The sequence below is a fragment of the Suricata suricatta genome, chromosome 3 (genome assembly GCF_006229205.1).
Source record: "Suricata suricatta isolate VVHF042 chromosome 3, meerkat_22Aug2017_6uvM2_HiC, whole genome shotgun sequence".
NCBI classification, from domain to species: Eukaryota; Metazoa; Chordata; class Mammalia; order Carnivora; family Herpestidae; genus Suricata; species Suricata suricatta.
Genome location: NC_043702.1, coordinates 122,895,328 through 122,915,053, shown reverse-complemented (window position 1 = coordinate 122,915,053; position 19,726 = coordinate 122,895,328). Strand labels below are relative to the sequence as shown.

General features: G+C 41.5%; 1 protein-coding gene across 1 annotated transcript in view; it reads left to right on the top strand.

Annotated features, from left to right (window-relative positions):
• The first annotated feature begins 10,416 nt into the window (after positions 1-10,416).
• SLC9C2 (solute carrier family 9 member C2 (putative)) overlaps positions 10,417-19,726 on the top strand; it is a 91,807-nt gene continuing 82,497 nt past the window's right edge. Inside the window, exons 1-4 of the mRNA XM_029935068.1 lie at positions 10,417-10,473; positions 11,478-11,631; positions 13,743-13,843; positions 16,152-16,280. Of these exons, the coding sequence (XP_029790928.1) occupies positions 11,505-11,631; positions 13,743-13,843; positions 16,152-16,280 (357 nt within the window). The 5' untranslated portion in view covers positions 10,417-10,473; positions 11,478-11,504. The remainder of the gene's footprint in view (positions 10,474-11,477; positions 11,632-13,742; positions 13,844-16,151; positions 16,281-19,726) is intronic.

Below are 19,726 nucleotides of genomic sequence, written 5' to 3'. Positions count from 1 at the left end.
GTACCTTGCAGAAATTGCTGTATGTTAGAGATGAAAAACAGCAACAAGAGTGCCTGTTGTCTGTGCAGCTCAGTGTTTGCCGGAGTACACTCTGTGGGACTCTGGTTTTGGGAGATGCTCTTCTGCAGTAGGGTTTTGCGCTCACCACCTGGGGAACGGTTGTGTAAATACCATCCTTCCCAGCACACGCAGGGAAACCTGCCTTCCATGCTCCCCCACAGATAAAGCTCCCCCTGCCACGTGGCCATCGTATGTGTCTTTTGTGCCCACCTTGCCCCCTATCTCTTCTGAGCCCCCCAGGTCTGAGTAAGTTAGCTTCTCAGCCCCTGTAATGCCTCCCTTCTCCTTTCTTTCTTTAATGTTTATTTATTTTTGAGGGAGAGGGTAGGGCAGAGAGAGAGGGAGACAGAGAATTTGAAGCAGGCTCTGGGCTCTGAGCTGTCAGCACAGAGCCCAACGTGGGGATCGAACCCACAAACTGCAAGATCAGGAACTGAGGAGAAGTCAGATGCTTAACCGACTGAGCCACCCAGGCGCCCCTCCTTCCTCCTCTCCGCAGAGCCGCACACTGATGTGATGGCCTGCGGGCTCACAACTACCAGCTCCGTGCAGGCAGAGCTGGGTCTCTTCAGTCCCCGTTTCAGGATCAGCCAGGAGCGCGTGTTCAACTGGTCTCACTGACATGCTGAGTCAACTGTCCTAGAGGAGGAATTAGGGCCCCTGCGGTTTGCCTTCTTTCACACCCTGCCTCATGCTAGGTGCTCAGTGCACGGTGAGAATTGTAAGATGAAATCTGCATCCTCACAGAGATAGGGAACCGAGTGTGAGATGCACAGAAGGCCAAACGGTAATCCAGCAAAACTGGGTACATAAATGGTTGACTCAGGTGCATTCCAGACCACAAGCATCCAAGGGGACTGCTAAAAACACACATTCTTGGCCTCCAAACTCAGGAGGTCCAGGGATGTAAGTGACCCAGGAGATTCTGAGGGGCTGGACAATGGACTGTCCTTTAGGATCCACTGGCATTAAGAGCTAAAACTTCCTAAGATCGAGTGGGCACAGACAGGACTCCCCCCTGCACCAGATCCTTTGGTACCTTTATGGGAATGAGACAAAGGCACTTCCTGGGAAAGATACCACCCAAAGTGTGTGGCCTGGTATGAAGCTGGACTCCCCACACCTGCTTCTGCTTGACCCCTGGCTGAATGCTTGCAGAGGGCACAACTATATAAGTCGACATGATGACTGGTCCCAATGAGTCCAGGAACAGCATTGCAGAGGTACACACTGAGTGGAGAAGATGGAATGAAGGCAACACAGGACACCTACTGGTCCATCTGAATGCCAGTCCACAGTGTGAGTGTTTAATGCCACAAGTAATAGGGAGTCTTCCAGGGATTTTGAGCAGGACCATTACCTGCTGAAAACAACGTGTAAGTATCCGATCACACAGCAGTTATTACCTACAGAAGTGAGGAGGGGGAAGACATCTTTTCAGGCAGAGGGAACAGCGTTGCGAAGTGCTGGAAGCAGAACCTGGAATGTAGAGCAGGGGGCGGTATGGAGGGTGCCCACACAATCTCGAGTCAGCAAGGGACACTTCTGAGCACGAATGTGGGAGCTATTAAGAGTTACTCCAGGACAGTAGGTGTAAGGAAGGACTGTCCCAGGCACACTGGGAAGCATATAAACAGCAAGCAGAGTGGTACCTGATGATCACAGCCCCACAGCCCATGAAAAAGAGCTTGGGTTTTATTCTAAGTGCACTGGGTGGGGGGGGGTGACTTTGAAGGGTGTTGAACTAAGTAGGGTCACATCACGTTCCAGTTTATCCAGATAAGGGATTCTTGTGTTAATGCACGAAGGATAAAAATTCAAGGCCAGAGCATGACTCTTCAATATTAGTTCTTGCCTTGCCCTGGATGCACCTGCACATGGTATGGAAGCACCTGTTCACATCTTTTCAGAGTGTACTGTGGCTGCACAGAGGGGGTCATTATAGTGCATCCCAGCATCCTGAGAACATCTGACTTTCAGGTGAATCCCGACACCCAGGGAAACCACACAAAATAAATGAGTTAAGCACTATTACTTGCCTTACATCTTCTGCTTCTAGGTAGCCAATCCCCGGGCTATGGCCACCCAACCGAGGGAGACTATTCTGGTGTGAGATCCTCCAATTTTCAACATCACCCCAAATGAACAGAGATATATATTTTACAAAGGTTTTAATCGCTCTCCTGTCTTGTTAGAAGGTTGCGTCAGAATTAACGTCACCTACTTTTCACGACTCAGGTATCACTTTGAGCACTGGCCATGGAAAGCCATCCACAGTTGCCCAGTGGGTTCCAATCTGCTGTGTGTTTTGAAGTCTGGCATCTACTTTTCTCACCTCTTCTCTGATATTAAAGAAAATGTAGCAACATGGGTAGAATAAAAATTCTTCTCTGCCAGGTTTTAGCCTGTAGCTGTTGGGGAGCCAGATCATGAAGGCTGGCAGAACTATTTGTAAAGTAGGTATCATTAGGACCTGAGTCAGAATTGAAGGGGCTCTGCCGTGAGAGAAGTCCAGGATATTTGCAGTAGAAATTTTGTGGCATTTAATCTGCCCCTAAGTCCTTTTCTTGCTTGTGTAATCATTCTGCAAGTATTGTTTGAGCACCTACTGATTGCCAGCCCTCTTCACTCACTGCGGCTGCAGCCACAAATAGGAAATCACCTCTTGGCCCGCCCACCCCCAGCTTGCTTACTAGCAGTGCCTGTGATCTGAAAGGTGACATTGCTGAGCAACTAAGTTCCAGGTAGACAAAATGTGGCTGTGTGCCTTTATACATGGCCTAGAGCCTCACATTGAGTTCACAACTGTGCTAGGACACACGTACTTCTCAGACCCCTGTGCTCCCAAATACCTCTGAATCCACCCCAAGTTCCTCCTGCCTCGGGTGTCAGTGATGCTGTGGAGAGTGGAGGTGCTCAGCCAACTGCAGAAAATAGAACCTAGACTTTACATGCCACCTGTGGCCAAGTACTGGGCAGGTAATTATGAGGCAAGATTCAAAAAGAAACTTTCATATTTCCCAGAGTGTTCTCTGCCTCTCCTCCCCTTCCTTTTAGCCATTAAATAAAATTTACTGAGCACTTACTTACTATGTGCCAGGCCCTTGTCTAAGCATTATGGCTATAAAGTTAAATGAGACTTACCTCCTATCCTGGAGGACCTGATGGTACAGTGAGAAGGGATTCGAGTGCTGTAATCTGGCACAATGAATACCGGGATGGTGATACAGGGACAGCTGGGGACACAGAGGACATGGATTAAATCCAGAATGGCAAGAGCTGGGGGAGGAAGACTTCCTGGAGGACTTCCTGGAGGAGGAGGCAGTGGAACTCAATTTCAAAAGTTGAGTAAAAAATGGGTGTGCCTCTCACCTTGGACATCTAAATACTGAAATAGGTCCCTTAGGTTGGAGGTCCTACCCAAGGAAGATGGGCAAGAATAGTCAGCTCTAGACACGGAGGACAGAAAGGGTCATGAGGCTGCTTCCAGAGAGCGCATGGGTGCAAATCACTCTCAAAGGCTCTCTGGAAGCTCTAAAATCTATACAGAGAATCTTAACAACTTTCTGTATAATTGAGGCAGGAAATTTCCATTCAACTGAGGAATTCTATTCAACATATTTGCTATTTCTGGAGGAAAAATTTGTTCTCCCTCTTTTGAAAGAAAAGCTGTGGGAAGACATCCTGGAGCAAGGGTAGATTAAAAATGACTTGGCTTGGGGTCCACTTCTTCTTCTTTTATTATAAGGTTTATTTATTTATTTTGAGAGAGCATGCAAGCAGGGGAGGAGACTGACAGAGAGAGAAGGAAAGAGAGAGAACCTGAATCCCAGACAGGCTTCGTGCCCTACACGAGGCTCAATCCCACCAAGCGTGAGACCATGACCTGAGCTGAAATCAGGAGTTGGACACACTTAATTGACCCAGGCACCCAGGCGCCGTCCTTTTTTTTTTTTTTAATTTATAGTTTATTGTTGGTTTCCATATAACACCCAGTGCTCTTCCCCACAAGTGCTCTCTTCCATGTCCATCACCCCCCTTCCTCTTACCCCCTCCCCTTCAGTCCTCAGTTCGTTTTCTGTATTCAAGAGTCTCTTATAATTTGCCTCCCTCCCTGTTGCTAACTCTTTTTCCCCCTTCCCCTCCCCATGGTCCTCTATTAGGTTTCTCCTGTTAGACCTGTGAGTGACAACATAGGGTATCTGTCCTTCTCTAGGCGCTGTCCCCTTCTTATGCAACTATTAGTTTTTTGCTTTCAGGTTTTTAAAAAAATATTTATTTATTTGAGAGAGAGAGAGAGAGAGAGAGAGAGAGAGAGAGAGAGAGAGAGACTGCATGCAGGCTGCAATCAGGGGAGAGGCAGAGAGAGAGGGAGACACAGAATCGGCAGCAGGCTCCAGGCTCTGAGCTGTCAGCACAGAGCCTGACATGGGGCTCGAACTCACAAAGTGGGAGATCATGACCTGAGCTGAAGTCAGATGCTTAACCGACTAAGCCGCCCAGGTGCCTCTACATCTATTACTTTTTATGTCCAAATTAAAATTTACTTGTGAGGTGGATTTAGCCTTTTAGTAAAACCTGCTCATTTATTTAACTTCCTCTTTTCTCTCTCTGTCTCCACACACACACCCTTATTCTGTAGGTTTGGCAATACATATATATATATATATGTTAGCTGCAATCCATGCTATCTTTCCTCCTGTTTTATATCTTTTATGTTTTAAATATCAGTGTTGGTTTGGTTTCATATTGGTGATTTAGAATGTCTTTTTTTTTCTAGTTTATCTAAAAGCTCTCAAACCTTCTATTACTCTGATTTTCCTGAACATTTTTATAGAAACATGTTTAAAAAACCCCACATTTATGTATTGTTCTTAATACTTTTTCTTTTTTGTCCTACCCTGAAAGCTTGTTTTTCATGATAGAGGGGATGGAAAAGAAAAACGCAATTCAGTAATTGCTTGTCAGCTAACACTTTCTCAAGTACGGTTTTGAGATAACACTTTTAAATTTGTGTCACAGACTTGTAGGTTTTGAGATCTTTTTTATGCATGAGCAATTCTGTTTCAGTTGCCTTAAGCAAAAGAATAGGGCAATAACTCTCATTCTCCTCTGGCAGACCCAGAGGGCGTTTGCCGAGGTCTACAGGAAGGGGTCTGTCCGTGTGGGCTCCACTCTCTTACTACCCTGCGTTGTGAGAGGTCCATTCCCTTTAAGCACTGCAGTAATTTGGGACAAGGCTGGTTGCCATTTTTATTGTTTCCACTGTATTTTATAAGCCTTGATCTTGAATATGATGTTACTTTCCAGGCATGTGGTCCTGGTGATTAGGGGGACAGTTCCTGAATCTTACTTCAAAGATTCGTAGATAAAACTAAGACAGTTCTGGACGCCCTTCATATAAAATAAACCTCTCTCTCCTTTATTCATCTTTTAGTCCTTATCTTCCAACTGCTTGAAGCTTCTGCTGTATGTAATAATGCTGTCTTCTAAAACCTCCTTGACTGGCAACCTTATGTCATTGTGGTTCCTTTACTGGTTTTCTAACTCCTCCCCCAGCTGCTATGATCTGAATGTGTTGGATGCCACACCCCTACCCCCCCCATAAACAAATCCACATGTTAAAATCTAATGCTCAAAATAATATTTTTGGGAAGTGGAGCCTTTCAGGGGTGATTAGGTCATGAGGGCAGAGCCCTCGTGAATGGGATTAGGTTCTTATAAGGGACTGCCAGCCGGTTGTCTTCCCTTAGCACGCATGTGGTGTTCCAGCAAAATGAGCCATGCGGGAGGTAGGCTGTCACCAGACACTGAATCTTCTGGTACCATAATCTTGGACTTCCCAGCCTCCAGAACTGCAGGAAATAAATGTTTGATGTTTATAAAGTAGCCAGCTATGGTCTTTTGTTATAGCAGCCTGAACTAAGATACCAACTCTTAGTCTTCATCTTGCCTCCAGCAATAGAAATTTCTCAAAAGTCAGTCCTATCTTACAAGTTTATATGTCAGTTATGCCTCAGGAAAGCTGAAAACAAAAACAAACAAAATAAAACCAACCTCTTCTGACCTTTGGCAAGCAGTCTATAATTCTTACCTTCTTTATCCCCCATGTTAGGAAGAACTAATCCCTCCTTCTCTATAGTGCTATCTGTAGTGCTAACCGCCACATACATATTCAATTTATTTGCTCCCATATTTGTCTTCCCATGTGAATTGTGAGCTTTTTGAGGGTAGGGGCTTTGTTTGTTTTTGTATGTTTTGCTTTTGTATGTTTTTCTTCATACCTCAAGAGCCCATAAGAGAGTAAGTTAGTAAATAACAGTTGAATGAATTCTCTTTTGGTGTTATCCTATTCATAGAGCTCACTAGTCTTCATTCATTTAGAAAGCTTATTCAGATTCTTAAAAATGAGTCCTGAACCCTTCTCTCCGTTATCTTCTTTGTGCTGGTGTCCTATTTGAACTCCTGCTTCTCCAGACCAGCCCTATTCACGTGCAACGTCATGACCGTGAATCTAGTTTCTCTTCTGTTTTCTGACCTTCACCTTGAATGCTGTACTACTTTTTAGGCATGTGGACATGGTGCTTACCAAGGATTCCTGGATCTCATGTCAAAGATCCCACTGTTGTGAGGATCTGAGTTTAAGAGAGATATAGTTCTTCTTGTGATCTGTTGTTGCATTGAGTTATAAATTTATTCATGGGAGATCGTTAAAAATGTTAAAAGATAAAATGCCCATAAGCTTTAAGTTTGAGCTGCTACACAGGTAGGTGCAGGACTTCTGCTGAACACCCATAGGGTAACTATGATTTCAGTGTGCATACTAGTAAAATAAATTATATGGAAAGGGGTCAAGCAAAGGCTAAATTCAGTGCCATGATGAACCTTAGACAGTGGTTCCTGAGACTTCTGTAGTTTGTTTGGATAAATGTGAAAAAATGGAGGAGATTAATATGACATCATTAAGGAAAAAATTACTATCTGCTATCACTATTATTTAATAAAAGAAAATACATTTTAACACCAGAAAAGAAGGGAAGGCATGAATTCATTGTTAGGTTCAATCCTTGAAATTGAATAAATTACGCTTTTATATTTTTCTCATTTTGCCGCGGATGGTGGAACTTTGGTCATGAATCACCACTGATCTATGGTCCAGCCTTTGAGAACAATTGCTCTAGGCTGAGCTGAAACAGGCAGAATTCTATTAAGGTTAACATGATACCCCAAATTGTAAAAGGCTGACAGCACACTCTGATTTTTTATCTACTAAGTGATACATTGTATTTCCCAAGCTGGCCCCATCTGCTGTCCTACATGCTCTCCTTACAGTGTAATCACGACATTCCTCACACAGAGAGGTCGGTCTTTAACTCTCTCCTCTTGAATCTGGACAGGCCTGTGCTTAGGGTGGAAGTAAGACAATGTGATTTCCATAGATCATAAAAGGTGATGCAGTTTCCAGCTAATTCTTTTGAGATGCACAGTGTTGGAGACCAGCCTGTGTGGGAAGACCCATATGGACAGAAACTGAGGCCCTAACCCATAGTCCTGTCTGAGCTCCAACTAGCAGTCATCACCAGCTTGGCTATATGAGTGAGCCCTTTGGGAAGCAGATCTTCCAACGAAGCCACCACAGCCAATGCAGTATGGAACAGAAGCAAGCCTTCTCTGTTGAGTCCTGCCAAAATTGTAGATTTCAGCTAAATAAATGATTGTTGTTTTAACCTACTAAGTTTTATGAATCTTTGTTATGCAGCAATGTATAACATACAAATTTTAGACTGTGGAAGTGAGAAATTGATGTAACAAACCCTAAAATATGCGGTGTTGCCTTTGTGGGAACTCAGAGGGCCTAGAGGAGAGTGTTAGTGAAAGTCTGCAGAATCTTTAAAGGTCTTTAGGAGGTAATCAGTGGGAGTTTATAGGAAAGGTAGGAAAATGTTATTAGAAGCTGGAGAATAGAGGCCCTTGTGATGTGATTGTGGTAAATTGGACCACTCTGTTGTCTAAGTAATGAACTCAATGATCCTGCTAACGATTTTTCTAGTGTTCAAACGGCTTCTTCTGCTACAACATGAGAGGAGAGATGAGCCAAAAAGGAACACTTCGGTTTTCCAATAAAATTTAAAAGAAATATAATAGAGCCAGTACTCACTGGGTTTGAAAATAAAATTGTTTCTTATTCTCAGCCTTTCTATATGGAGACAGGTCTCAAACTAAGAAATGGATTCTGAGAAAGATAAAATCTCAGATGGGATTGTGAGGTTACAAGACCTCAGAGATGTCTAAGGTGGCACCTCCTGGAACTGTTCAGACTTGAGCTGGGCTGTCTCAGTGCATCTGGGAAGATGACCTCTAGCTGCTCTAGGCAAGCATTGTCATAGTTATAAACCAAGTGCAAAGAGAACAGCCCTCTCTCTCAACAGTGATATACATCAAGCTAAGGGACCATCTCAATGGTCCTGTCTGAGTCCTATGCCCATCCCTGAACCAATCATTGTATTAGGGGGATGAGAAACTGACTAATCAACCTGGTCTCAGTCAGATAATATAATCTATTATCAGAATATGGGGTTGGGGAAACATACTGGGTAGCCTCTCAGTCCTCAACTCCTAAAGCTATCACAATCCATTCAGCTGGCTCTACTAAAAATGGCAAAATACAGATGGATTATTGCTTTTCTTTTGTAAATTAAAAAAAATATTTTTAGAGAGAGAGAGAGACCAAGTGAATGGGCATGTACACAAGCATGGGAGGCACAGAGAGAGGGAGAGAATCTCAGGCAGGCTCTGTGCTGTCCACACAGCACCTGATGTGGGCATCGCATGGCCATGAGATCATGACCTGAGCTGAAATCAAGAGATGGACATTTAACCAAGCCACCCAGGCATCCTTATTTCTTTAAAGCTCTATGGAAAAGATTGTAACATAAAGAGATTTGATCATCTCTGTATTTTACTTATGTGCGATCTCTAGTGGAACTATGTGTAATCTAGAGCCAACTATGAATTTTGTTCAAGTATTCTTGAGGTATAAGGAATTTTCTAAAAGCCATGGACAATCTGAATTTTGAAAGGGAAAGCTTCATGAGAAGTTCTAGGTGACCCAAGTGAGCCTGAGAGGACAGCAGAAGATAGATAGAAGATAGGTAGATAGGTAGGTAGGTATGTAGGTAGATAGATAGATAGAAGATAGAAGGTGGAAGGATGATACTCAAAATTATATGAAGCAGTTGAGAGAATTCAAGGTGACAAGTGGTATAGATAACATAAAGATGAGAACTGGAGAAAGAGTAGTGAAATTAGTAACTAGGAGACTTAAGTAAGGGCACGGGGAAGAAAAAGGAATGGGTCTCTCAAGAGACCCTGTGAATAAGACAGCTTAAAAACAAAAACAAAAACATGATCCTTGGAATAATGGGCTGAGTGGTTTAAAAGAAACCAGACAACAACAAATTGCAAATATTTTGGAGAATGGTTTATGGATACCAATGGTGGTTGCTGCAATCAGGGCCAGACATAGAGCTGTTGACTAAAACTCTTTAAAGATTCCAGTAGGTATTGTGACTTTCATATGTCAAAGGTTCTTTGATATGTAGTGATGGAGAAAATTGGTGACAGATTTAGTAATCTCACTGCTGTGGCAATATCTTTTGTGCCCTGGGGGAGAGGATTAGATTGGAATGAAATAGGAGTAGAGTAGAATTTCATTGTCACAACATAACTTCCTTGAAAATAAACTACAAATTGATGAATAATGTTTGTTTAAATATATACTGTATTTTAGTGATTAGATGGAGGCAAAATTCTATTAAATTTGGTATCACAAAATTTGGTATACATTTGTCCTCCTATGATGAAGAGTAGTATTGATTCTTCAAATTAAGTACCCAAAGTGAAAAATTCTCATGGAAAAGGAAGGAGAGGTAGAAAATGAGAAAATGGAAAAGGCTATATGAAAAAGTCAGAAGGGAGAGCAGGCAGTGTTAAAGAGGAATAGGGCTGGAGAAAGAAAAACAAGAATATATATTTAACAACATCTAGGAGGAGGTTCTGTCTACATGGCGAATGACCATGTCAGGCAAAGAAAATCAGTTAAAACAATTGTGGGTATTGACACAGGTGAGCATTAAGAAATGCAAGCTACCCTGCATCACTTAGCTGCTTCTGGATTGGGAGTGGGGATTATGTATGTAGCCAATCAGAATGAAAGTAAGTTGACACACAACCAATGGGAATTAGGCATGGAAATGGCTTTTGGTGTTGGCAGTTGGAAGAACTGGTCTTGGCAAACAGACAAGAGCCTTTATCTGGATTTCGGCTCTGAACCAGCTTAGTCTTGGAAGATGACATCTCTGATCTTGGTCGTTTGGAGAAGAACTTGATTTGAGAGCGATGCTGTACTGACAGGTGGGGATAGCAGGATATGGGGACCTGGAGGGCTATTTGAGGGACATGTGAAGTTATTTGAAGATGTAGCATTTTGAATCTCATTTCTGCTTCACACCAGAATCATGGTTTGTAAACAGGTGAAAAAAAGAACCAAAGATTAACTCTGAATATATTGGATACTTCAGGAACCTGTAGGAATTTTTACGTTAAGGTTAACTGCAAGGAAAAATAAAATGGAATGAGTCCTTCTCAGAACCACAACAGAGATTTGTGCAGGCTATGTTCTACACAAGGGCACCAGCTGGGTTGAAACCTCTGCACAAGCTATGTGCCTTGTCTTCAGGAATTCTAATTCACTTAAAGGTACCATATGATAAAACCTCAAATTTAGTCTTTTCCTATGTTTTTAGCTTATTTACCCTCCTGCCCCATCTCAGCCTTATCGGTGTGACTCAGTGTTGACCATGTTTCCCATTTTGGAATCAGAAGGGCCCAAGAGAGGAAAAAGGGGACATGGGATTGAAATGGTAAAGGGGAACTCCAGAATGATTTATACCCACGGAAGAAGAGTTCCCCCTCAAAAAGTTCAGTTTATCAGATATTATAGAGAGTCTATTATGTGCCACGTACTGTGTGCACAGCCTTAAGGAAAAATAATATTCAGGCCTGGCCCTTGAGAACCTCACTGTCCAATACAGAAGGCAAACACATCACTAGATCATAGGATGGTTAAGTGCAGAAATCAATGGAGTCACTCCCCCGTGCATATGTAGAAGTGTGAGGAAGAAACACACTGCTGTTCGTGTTCCTATAAAACGTTCTTGGAGCAATAGGTAGAACAGACGGTATCACAGTGTGCCCTGTGGCAAGAAGAAATGTGCTCAGCCCTGAGTGTGGTCCAATCTTAGGTAGAAAGACTGTGGATGTGCTGGAACCTGGCAAGTCTCATTTTCTTCTTTTTGCATATTATAACAGGTTAGTCTGTGGTAGTGAAAGTAGTAACTCACATATGATTTCATCAGGTTAGGCCTGAAAAAGCAGTGTCAAAAATGAACTCTTCTTTCTGGGGGCGAAGAGAAGTTAGCACACCTGAATTACTCTGCGGCAGGACAGCTGACTACACTGTTAAACATGAGCATTTTATATTGCTTGTGTGTTCCACGATTGCCTTGGGAGGTAGGTGGTTGTTTCTAAATCTCATCTTTCCTCTGCCCTCTGAACCTTTCTTAGTGTAGAAAGTGATCACAACTTCCATCAGAAGTCCACAGAACCTGTAAGATATGAGTGAATGCTGATGGTCTAGTTTCCTTGTATTATAAGTAGCATCTGTCCTATGACCGTTGGGTGGCATTTGCTGAGCACAGCAGAATGGAGGCAGAAGGGGAATTATAGACAGTCTTCTCGTGGGGGAAACAGGCAAACAACAATGACGATGCAGTGTGGTTAGTTTGACTGTAAAGTTGTGGTCCAGAATGTCTGGCAAAACGGGGGACAGCCTCCTGCTGCCTGCCTGTCAGGTTTCACCTGACCACAAATCTGCAATGAGGGGAGGGTGATTGGAACAAACAGGACACACACAGATGTTTCACAGCTTGGGTACTTGATGTAATCACTTTTGTCCATTATATTATGACTTTTGAAGAGATTTTACTTTAGGGAAGATACCATTCACCCTTCCTCCCCCCACCAGTCGGCAATTAGGAGGGACTTCACAAAGAAGGGCCTCTTAAGTGACAATTGAGAACTCAGTACGCATGGGGCACCTGGGTGGCTCAGTTCATTGAGTTTTTGCCTCTTGATTTCAGCTCAGGTCTTGATCTCCTCGGCCGTGATTTCGAGCCTCCATGCTGACAGTTCGAAGTCGGTTTGGGATTCTCTCCTCTCTCTGCCCCTCCCTGACACATGCGCATGCTCTCTCCCTTTCTCAAAATAAATAAACTTAAAAAAATTTTTTAAAGAATTCAATAGGTATGGTTAATGATATTCAGACAGATAAAATACCATATTAAAAAACAGGTACCTTATTCCACAATTCAATACTAGTTATTGGAGAAAAGTTTCTAGTCCCCCTTAATAATTTTTTCTTTGGGAAAAAAGATCAGCTGCTTTAAAATCCTTTCTGGAATTAGGAAGAGTATAAAGAAAGAATGAAGTAAACATTCATAAAACCTTAATTTTACCTATCATATCAGGGAGCAAAATCACCTTTTCTGGGGTGAGTCTTTAAAACACACACTAATGACATTGGTCTCCTGTCATACTAAGAGGTGCTGGTGACCATGAATTTCACCAACTCCAGATCCTTGATGATTACATAGGGACACGTGCTTTAGCAGTAAAGGGCACTGCAGAAATGGTTCTAGAAACATTTCTTTATCTAGCCCTATGCAAAAGATGTATTTGATTAATATCTACCAATTTGCCATGACCTGTGGTTGGAAGGCAGTGAATGCAGAAATCTGAGATGTCAATGAATCTTGCTCCAGGCATAAATTAATTGGATTATGGTCTATATAATCCTGGAGAGAATGAACCGAATAACCTTGGACAGATGAGAGAGTCTCAAGGCAAGATAATATGTGTAGGCAGAGAATAACACATGACTTCTGGTGCTTGTCTGGTGAGGGCAGTTTTCTCTATAGAGCTCAGTTAAAACTATTCCCAGCTTTTAGCAAAACTATAGAATATACTTTGCTATAGTTTAGGATGAGTAATTACTAATAAAAGGTGTACTATGTCAATATGAAGTTTGGCTTTCCACAATTTCTCATCATCAGACCCACAGGTAAGATACCTGTACAGTGATCATTATGGGCCACTATGTGGGCAAATGGGAGGTTGCTGGAATTTCAGTATTTTCCAAATTTACCTGTGAGAGATGCTTCGTTTTGTGTGTCTTAAGAGACAGAATTCGTAACAGCTATCAATTGTTTATTCATAATGATATGATACTCAGGAAGTTTGTTTATTTATTTAAGTAACTTTTTTTAATGTTTATTTTTGAGAGAGAGAGACACACACACACACACAGAGCATGAGCAAGGGAGGGGCAGAGAGAGAGGGAGACACAGAATCTGAGGCAGGCTCCAGGCTCCCAGCTGTCAGCACACTCCAACTCATGAACTGCAAGATCATGACCCGAGCCAAAGTTGGACACTCAACTGAATGAGCCACCCAGACACCCTGACACTCAGGAAGTTTAAAATTAAGTACCTAGAGAAAGGGGATATTAAATTGTTTTGAAACTATACATTATGTCTAAATAACACATACATGTATTTTTTCAGGAGTTTTGAAGGTCTGCCTAAGGAATTCTGAAGCCACTGTCTTCCTAATTCTTTCTCTGTTAGGATTCATGATAGGAAAACTGGCTTACAGTTTTGTTAAGGTAATGTATGTACAATAAATGAAAGTAAAAAGACAGAGACTAAAATCAAGGTCCACTCTCAACCCTATCCCTGAATGTATGGAATTGTTTTTTGAAAATGTGGACAGCTACTGAAAAGAATTTATCAAAAGATATTAAAAATTTTGAAAATGGAAAACCATACAATAAAAGAGATCTGTTAGAGAAGCATACGATAAAATGCTAGGTTGAAAGTAAGGAAAATGCAATCACATTCTTGGGTTTTTTTCATCATCTGTCTTTGGAGCCTTGCTGCCTTCCCTTCCCCTCCCCGGATACTGGTTTCCTCTGTGGGATAGTCTTCAATATGTGTGGAGGCTCTAGTTATAAAAGGCAGCTGTGACGGTCATAATGGAGCGTGGTTACTCTTTTCTGACTGCCAGATTAAGTGCAATCTGTGTCGTATAATATATAACACCGATACAAGAAAAAATTTATTAATTTATTAAGTCCTCAAGTGTATAGCAGTGAGATCAAGAACATTTGTCTCCACTCATTCTTTTATTTTTTAAAAATGGAGATCCTCTCTAGGATCATAAAAGCCTCTTATCAGGCTTCTGAAACACCACCGTTACCACTAACATCGTTTGAGTGTGTGCTAGTGCCAGGGTCTCTTTTAAGTGCTTTGTGCTTATTAATTTATTCACTTGTTACTATTTCTTTTTTCCAGTGAAATATGGAGCTGTTTAATTTTAAAAATTTGTTTGAGTATGCTTGACACACAGTGTTACATTAGTTTCAGGTGTACGTGACTCGACTTCTCTTTGTGTAATGTACTCAACGTATCATCAATTTTTGACTTAATTCATTCATCTTCACAGAAACCCAGTAGAAGTAGATACTGTATCTCATTTTACAGATGAGGAAACTGAAGCAAAGAGAGGTTAAGTAATGAAGATTAAACTACTAGTTGAGCCAAAAACTTTTTAGGAGGGAATATTCACAGCTTTTCAATCATTGTTGCTATCTCTTCCATTCATCTGTGTACAGCCTTCATGATTTATGCCTTATATACATAATATGTATGTATGTATTATTTTTCTCTACTTGACTCACTAAAGGACATTTTTTTAAAGGCAAGAACATTTCTTTTAATTTTTTAATGTTTAGTCAGTTTTGAGAGAGAGAGCATAAGTGGGGCAGAGAGAGAGGGAGACACAGAATCTGACGCAGGCCCCAGGCTCTGAGCTGTCAGCACAGAGCCTTAGCAGGTCAGAAACTCACAAACCATGAGATCATGACCTGAGCCAAAGTTGGACGCTTAACTGAATGAGCCACCTAGGTGCCCAGATCATTTTTTTTAAACGTTTACTTTTAAGAGAGAGGGGAGAGCGAAAGAGTGCAAGTGAGTGGGGGAGGGACAGAGAGAGAGGAAGAGAGAGAATCCCAGGCAAGCCCTGCACTGTCTGCACAGAGCCCAATGTGGGGCTCAATCTCATGAACCTTGAGATCTTCACCTGAACTGAGATCAAGAGTCAGACGCCTAACCAAATAAGCTACCCAGGTGCCCCTCACTGAAAGACTTTAAAATCCTAAGCAAATATTTGTGAAATCACAAGTACCTCTTTTCTGTCTCAATGCCTGACCGGGCCCGCAGGTCCGTCAACGTAGGTCCTGAGGGAGGGAGTGAGAATTGGGGGACAGGGGGCACAGAGAATGGAGGCAAGACAAAGTTTCTGATCAAGCCTCAGTTTATTGAAAAAACACAAGCATCTTACAAAGAGCAGAAAGCACAGATCAGTTGCTAAGAAATAAGGTCACGTGAAGGGGCTAGGGTAAAGAAAAAACAAAAGCTGCAGTTTTAGCACAGAGTCTGAGGAACCGATAAGAAAGCCCAGCCCAACTGTCTCCGGCCTTGAGCTGGGAGTGATAACACTGTCCAGCCCTGCAGGTGGCTGATCTTAGGTCAAGGCACACATCTCTTCCCCTGGCTGCTCTTCTGGCAGCTCTCCACAACTGCCATTTTAGAATAAATATCTAAGTCAAAAACTCTTACCTGTGAACACCTTAAAATCATCTCAGGGATCACTAGTGACACTAGTTTTGCTTTTAAAAACAATTTTACAGTATTTGCCGCAAGCAATGTTTGCGTAGCCCAAACTCACACAATTCTCTGGTGAATAGTGGACTGTAGGTATAACTCATCTAGACATCAGATCAAGAAATCACAAGACCCTCAGAGCTGGCCTTGAGATAGCCTCAATTTCTGATACCTCAAGTTACCAAATTCTAATTTCTGATACCTCAAGATGGCAGCCAACTAATTTCTTTTTTATCTTTGTTTGTTTAGGTGCACCGAATTGTCTACCCTCTTCTGAGAACACCAAGCTTTTCACTTTATTGTTATTTTTCACCTATAATTATATTCCTGGCTGCTTTGGATGTGGACTTTCATGTACTCAAGAATGTGCTTTGGAAGGTAAGAATGCATTTTAAAACGAATCGTGGTCTTATTTATGTTACCAGAAAATATGTTTGCCTCTAAAGAAGATTAACAATTCATAAATCTCACGTTTTTAGTTGAGTCTGTTTCCTTCTGTGGGACCGCTAATTAAAGGGGATTGAAGGGAAGGGAGAAGGAATCCATATGTGCTGAGGGACTGCTGTGATAAGGCAGAGTAGATGCCATTTCCATTTTACATTATCAGCAGATGGCAGCTCAGAGGCCACGCGCCAGGCTGACAAATGGCAGAACGTGGATCCTTCATTTTCACGCTTTCTACACATTTGCCCATCTTCACTGCTAAGCCTGTTTTACTTGTGGCTTCTCTCTTTTTTCTTAATCATGCCGGATGATTTTATTTTTTCTTTCGAAGAACATTTTATTTTCTTTGGTTTTATTCCGTACTTTTCCTAACACCTTAAGGTAGATATTAGTTGCTTGAGTTTTAGCTTTCTTATGTATTTTGTACATCTTAAGGTTTTAAATTTTTCTATAACTACTATTACAGCTTCACCCACGTGTTTTGATTTTTAGTGTTTTCATGATCATCTCAAACCTACCTAAAATGTTTACTATCCTTTTTTCTTGGACCTGTTGATTATTTTTTCCCCATCTGTGGAAGAATTTTACTTGTTTGTTTATTTATTTGTTATTGAATTAATCTCAGGGATATGTCGCAGTGATTTAACAATCGTATACATTTGAATGTGTAAGGATGCAGGTCTGATTCGGGTTTCCCCTCTGACCTTGAAGGCCAGCTAACACCATTAACATTTCTGGGGGCGGGCCTAAAGTTGGAGGCTAAGACCAGTCACGCCCTACGTGAGGGTCCTGGGTCTACTCTGTAATTGGTTAAAGTTACTGTCAATGATGTGATGCTGTAATGATTGGACCCCTGTACCTGTGTCACAATTTCCTGTAACTCCCCTTCCCAAACTCATAAAAGGCCCTGGCCCGCCATGTTCGGGGCTCGCTCCATGTGGATCCAGTGTGTTGTTGAAGTCTGTGAGCCCGAGTTTAGGCTGGCCGGGCCTCAATTCGTAATAAAGCCCTTTGCTTTTGCATGCGTGATTCGGCCTCCCTGGCGGTCTCTGGTTTTGGGGGGCGATATTAAAATCTGGGTACAACAAATGCTCACCAGGATGAGTGTAGTTACCATCTGTCATTATACTAAGTTATTACAATATTAATGACTGCCTTCTCTACGCTGTACTTTTATCCCTGCGACTTATTTATTTTATAAATGAAAGTTTGGCTCCTTCTGCTATTTTGCCCATCCTCTACTCCTCTGGCAACCCTCAGTTTGTTCTCTGTATTAATGAATCTATTTCTGGTTTTTGTATATTTACTTATTTTGGTTCTTGTCTTTTTTTTTTTTATAATAGTTTATTGTCAAATTGGTTTCCATATAACACCCAGTGCTTCTCCCCACAAGTGCCCCTCTCCATGACTGTCACTCCCTTCCCCCTTCTCCCTCCCACTTCAGCCCTCAGTTTGTTTTCAGTATTCAGTAGTCTCTCATGATTTGTGTCCCTCTCTCTACCCAGCTCTCTTTCCCCCTTCCCCTCCCTATGGTCCTCTGTTAGGTTTCTCCTATTAGACCTATGAGTGCAACCATATGGTATTTTGTTTTTTACATTCCACACACAAATGAAGTATTTGTCTTTTTCTGACTGATTTCACTTAGCATTATAGGTGCATCCATGTTATTGCAAATGGCAAAATTTCTTTTCTTTTTATGACTGCATCTATATGTAAATGCCACATCTTATTTATCCAACTTATCTATCCATGGACACTTAGGTTGCTTGCATATTTTGGCTCTTGTGAATAATGCTACAGTAAGCAGGGATGCATATATCTTTTTGACTTAGTGTTTTGTTTTCTTTGAGTAAATGCCCACAAGTGGGATTATTGGATCTTATGGTATCTTATGAGTTTTAGTTTGTTTCTGAGGAATCTCCATACTGGTTTTCACAGTGGCTGCACCAGTTTACATTCCTGCCAACAGCACAAGAGCATTCCCTCTTCTCTACATCCTTGTCAACACTTATCATCTCTTGTCTTTTTGGTACTCGCCATTCTGACAGGTGTGAAGTGATAGCTCCTTGTGGTTTCAATTTGCATTTCCCTGGTGATTTGTTATGTTGAGCAAATTTTCATGTGTCTGTTACACATCTGTGTGTCTTTTTTGGAAGAAAAAAGTCTATTTAGGTCCAGTGCCTATTTTAATTGGATTATTTGTTTTTAGCCCATTAATTACTTAAAAGTTATTTTTAAATTTCCAAATATGGTTTTTTACTGTTATTTCTTTTATCACATTGTGACAAGAGAATGTGTTTTGTATATCAACTCTTGTGGTTTGTGGAGATTTGCTTTGTGGCCTGGTACCTCACGTTTTCAAAATGTTGTTTGCTTTACAAGTATATATATTCTCCAGTTGTTGAGTGCAGGGGTCTAAATTATTAGTAAAATAAATATAAATTACTAGTAAAAAAATCTATCAGTAGATTATTTTGTTAATTATGAAGTTTGGTTTTCTATATCTTTGCCAGTATTGTTTTTCGATTTACTAGAACAAGCTTCCATTATAACTATGGATTTATCCATTTCTCCCTGCAATTCTGCCAGTTTTTACTTTATATAAGTAGAAACTCTCTTATTAAGTTTCTACAAGTGTTAATTTTTTCACCATTATTTAGTTACCCTTTTGACCTAAATAATGCTCTTTGCCTCACGCCAGTTTCATCTGTATTACTGTAATTAAATCAGCTCTCTTTTGCTTAGTATTTTCCTGGTATAATTTCCCCCCCTTCCACTTACAAGATTTTGATGTCCTTATGTCTAGATGATTTTTTTGATAATGTGTACTTAGCTTTTATTATTGTATCCATGTTGAGAATATCTGCTGTTTCACTGGGCACCCAGATGGCTCAGTCGGTGGCGTCTGACTTCGGCTCAGGTCAGGATCACACAGTTTGTGGGTTCAAGCCCCCCAGGCTCTGTGCTTAATAGCCTGGAGCCTGGAGCCTGCTTTGGACTCTGTGTCTCCCCCTTTCTCTGCCCCTCCCCCACTTGCACTCTCTCTGTCTCTCTCTAAATAATAAATAAATATTTAAAAAATTAAAAACTAGTTTAATACTTATTGTGATTAAAAATAGATTTAGAAGGGCAAAAAATTTTAACAGATTTGAGGCACTAAGGAGAATTGGATGGAAAAATAGTGTTTGGAAATCTGCTCCAAACTGTAAACCATTGGAGAAATAAAAACTAAACCACAGTGAGGTACCACTAAATACCTATTGGAGTGGCAACGGCAGAAACAGCGAGAGCTGGTGAAAATGCATGAAAATGCAAAATGGTACAGCCACTTTGGAAAAGAGTTTGGGAGTTTCTTACGGAGTTAAGCATACAGTTGCCAT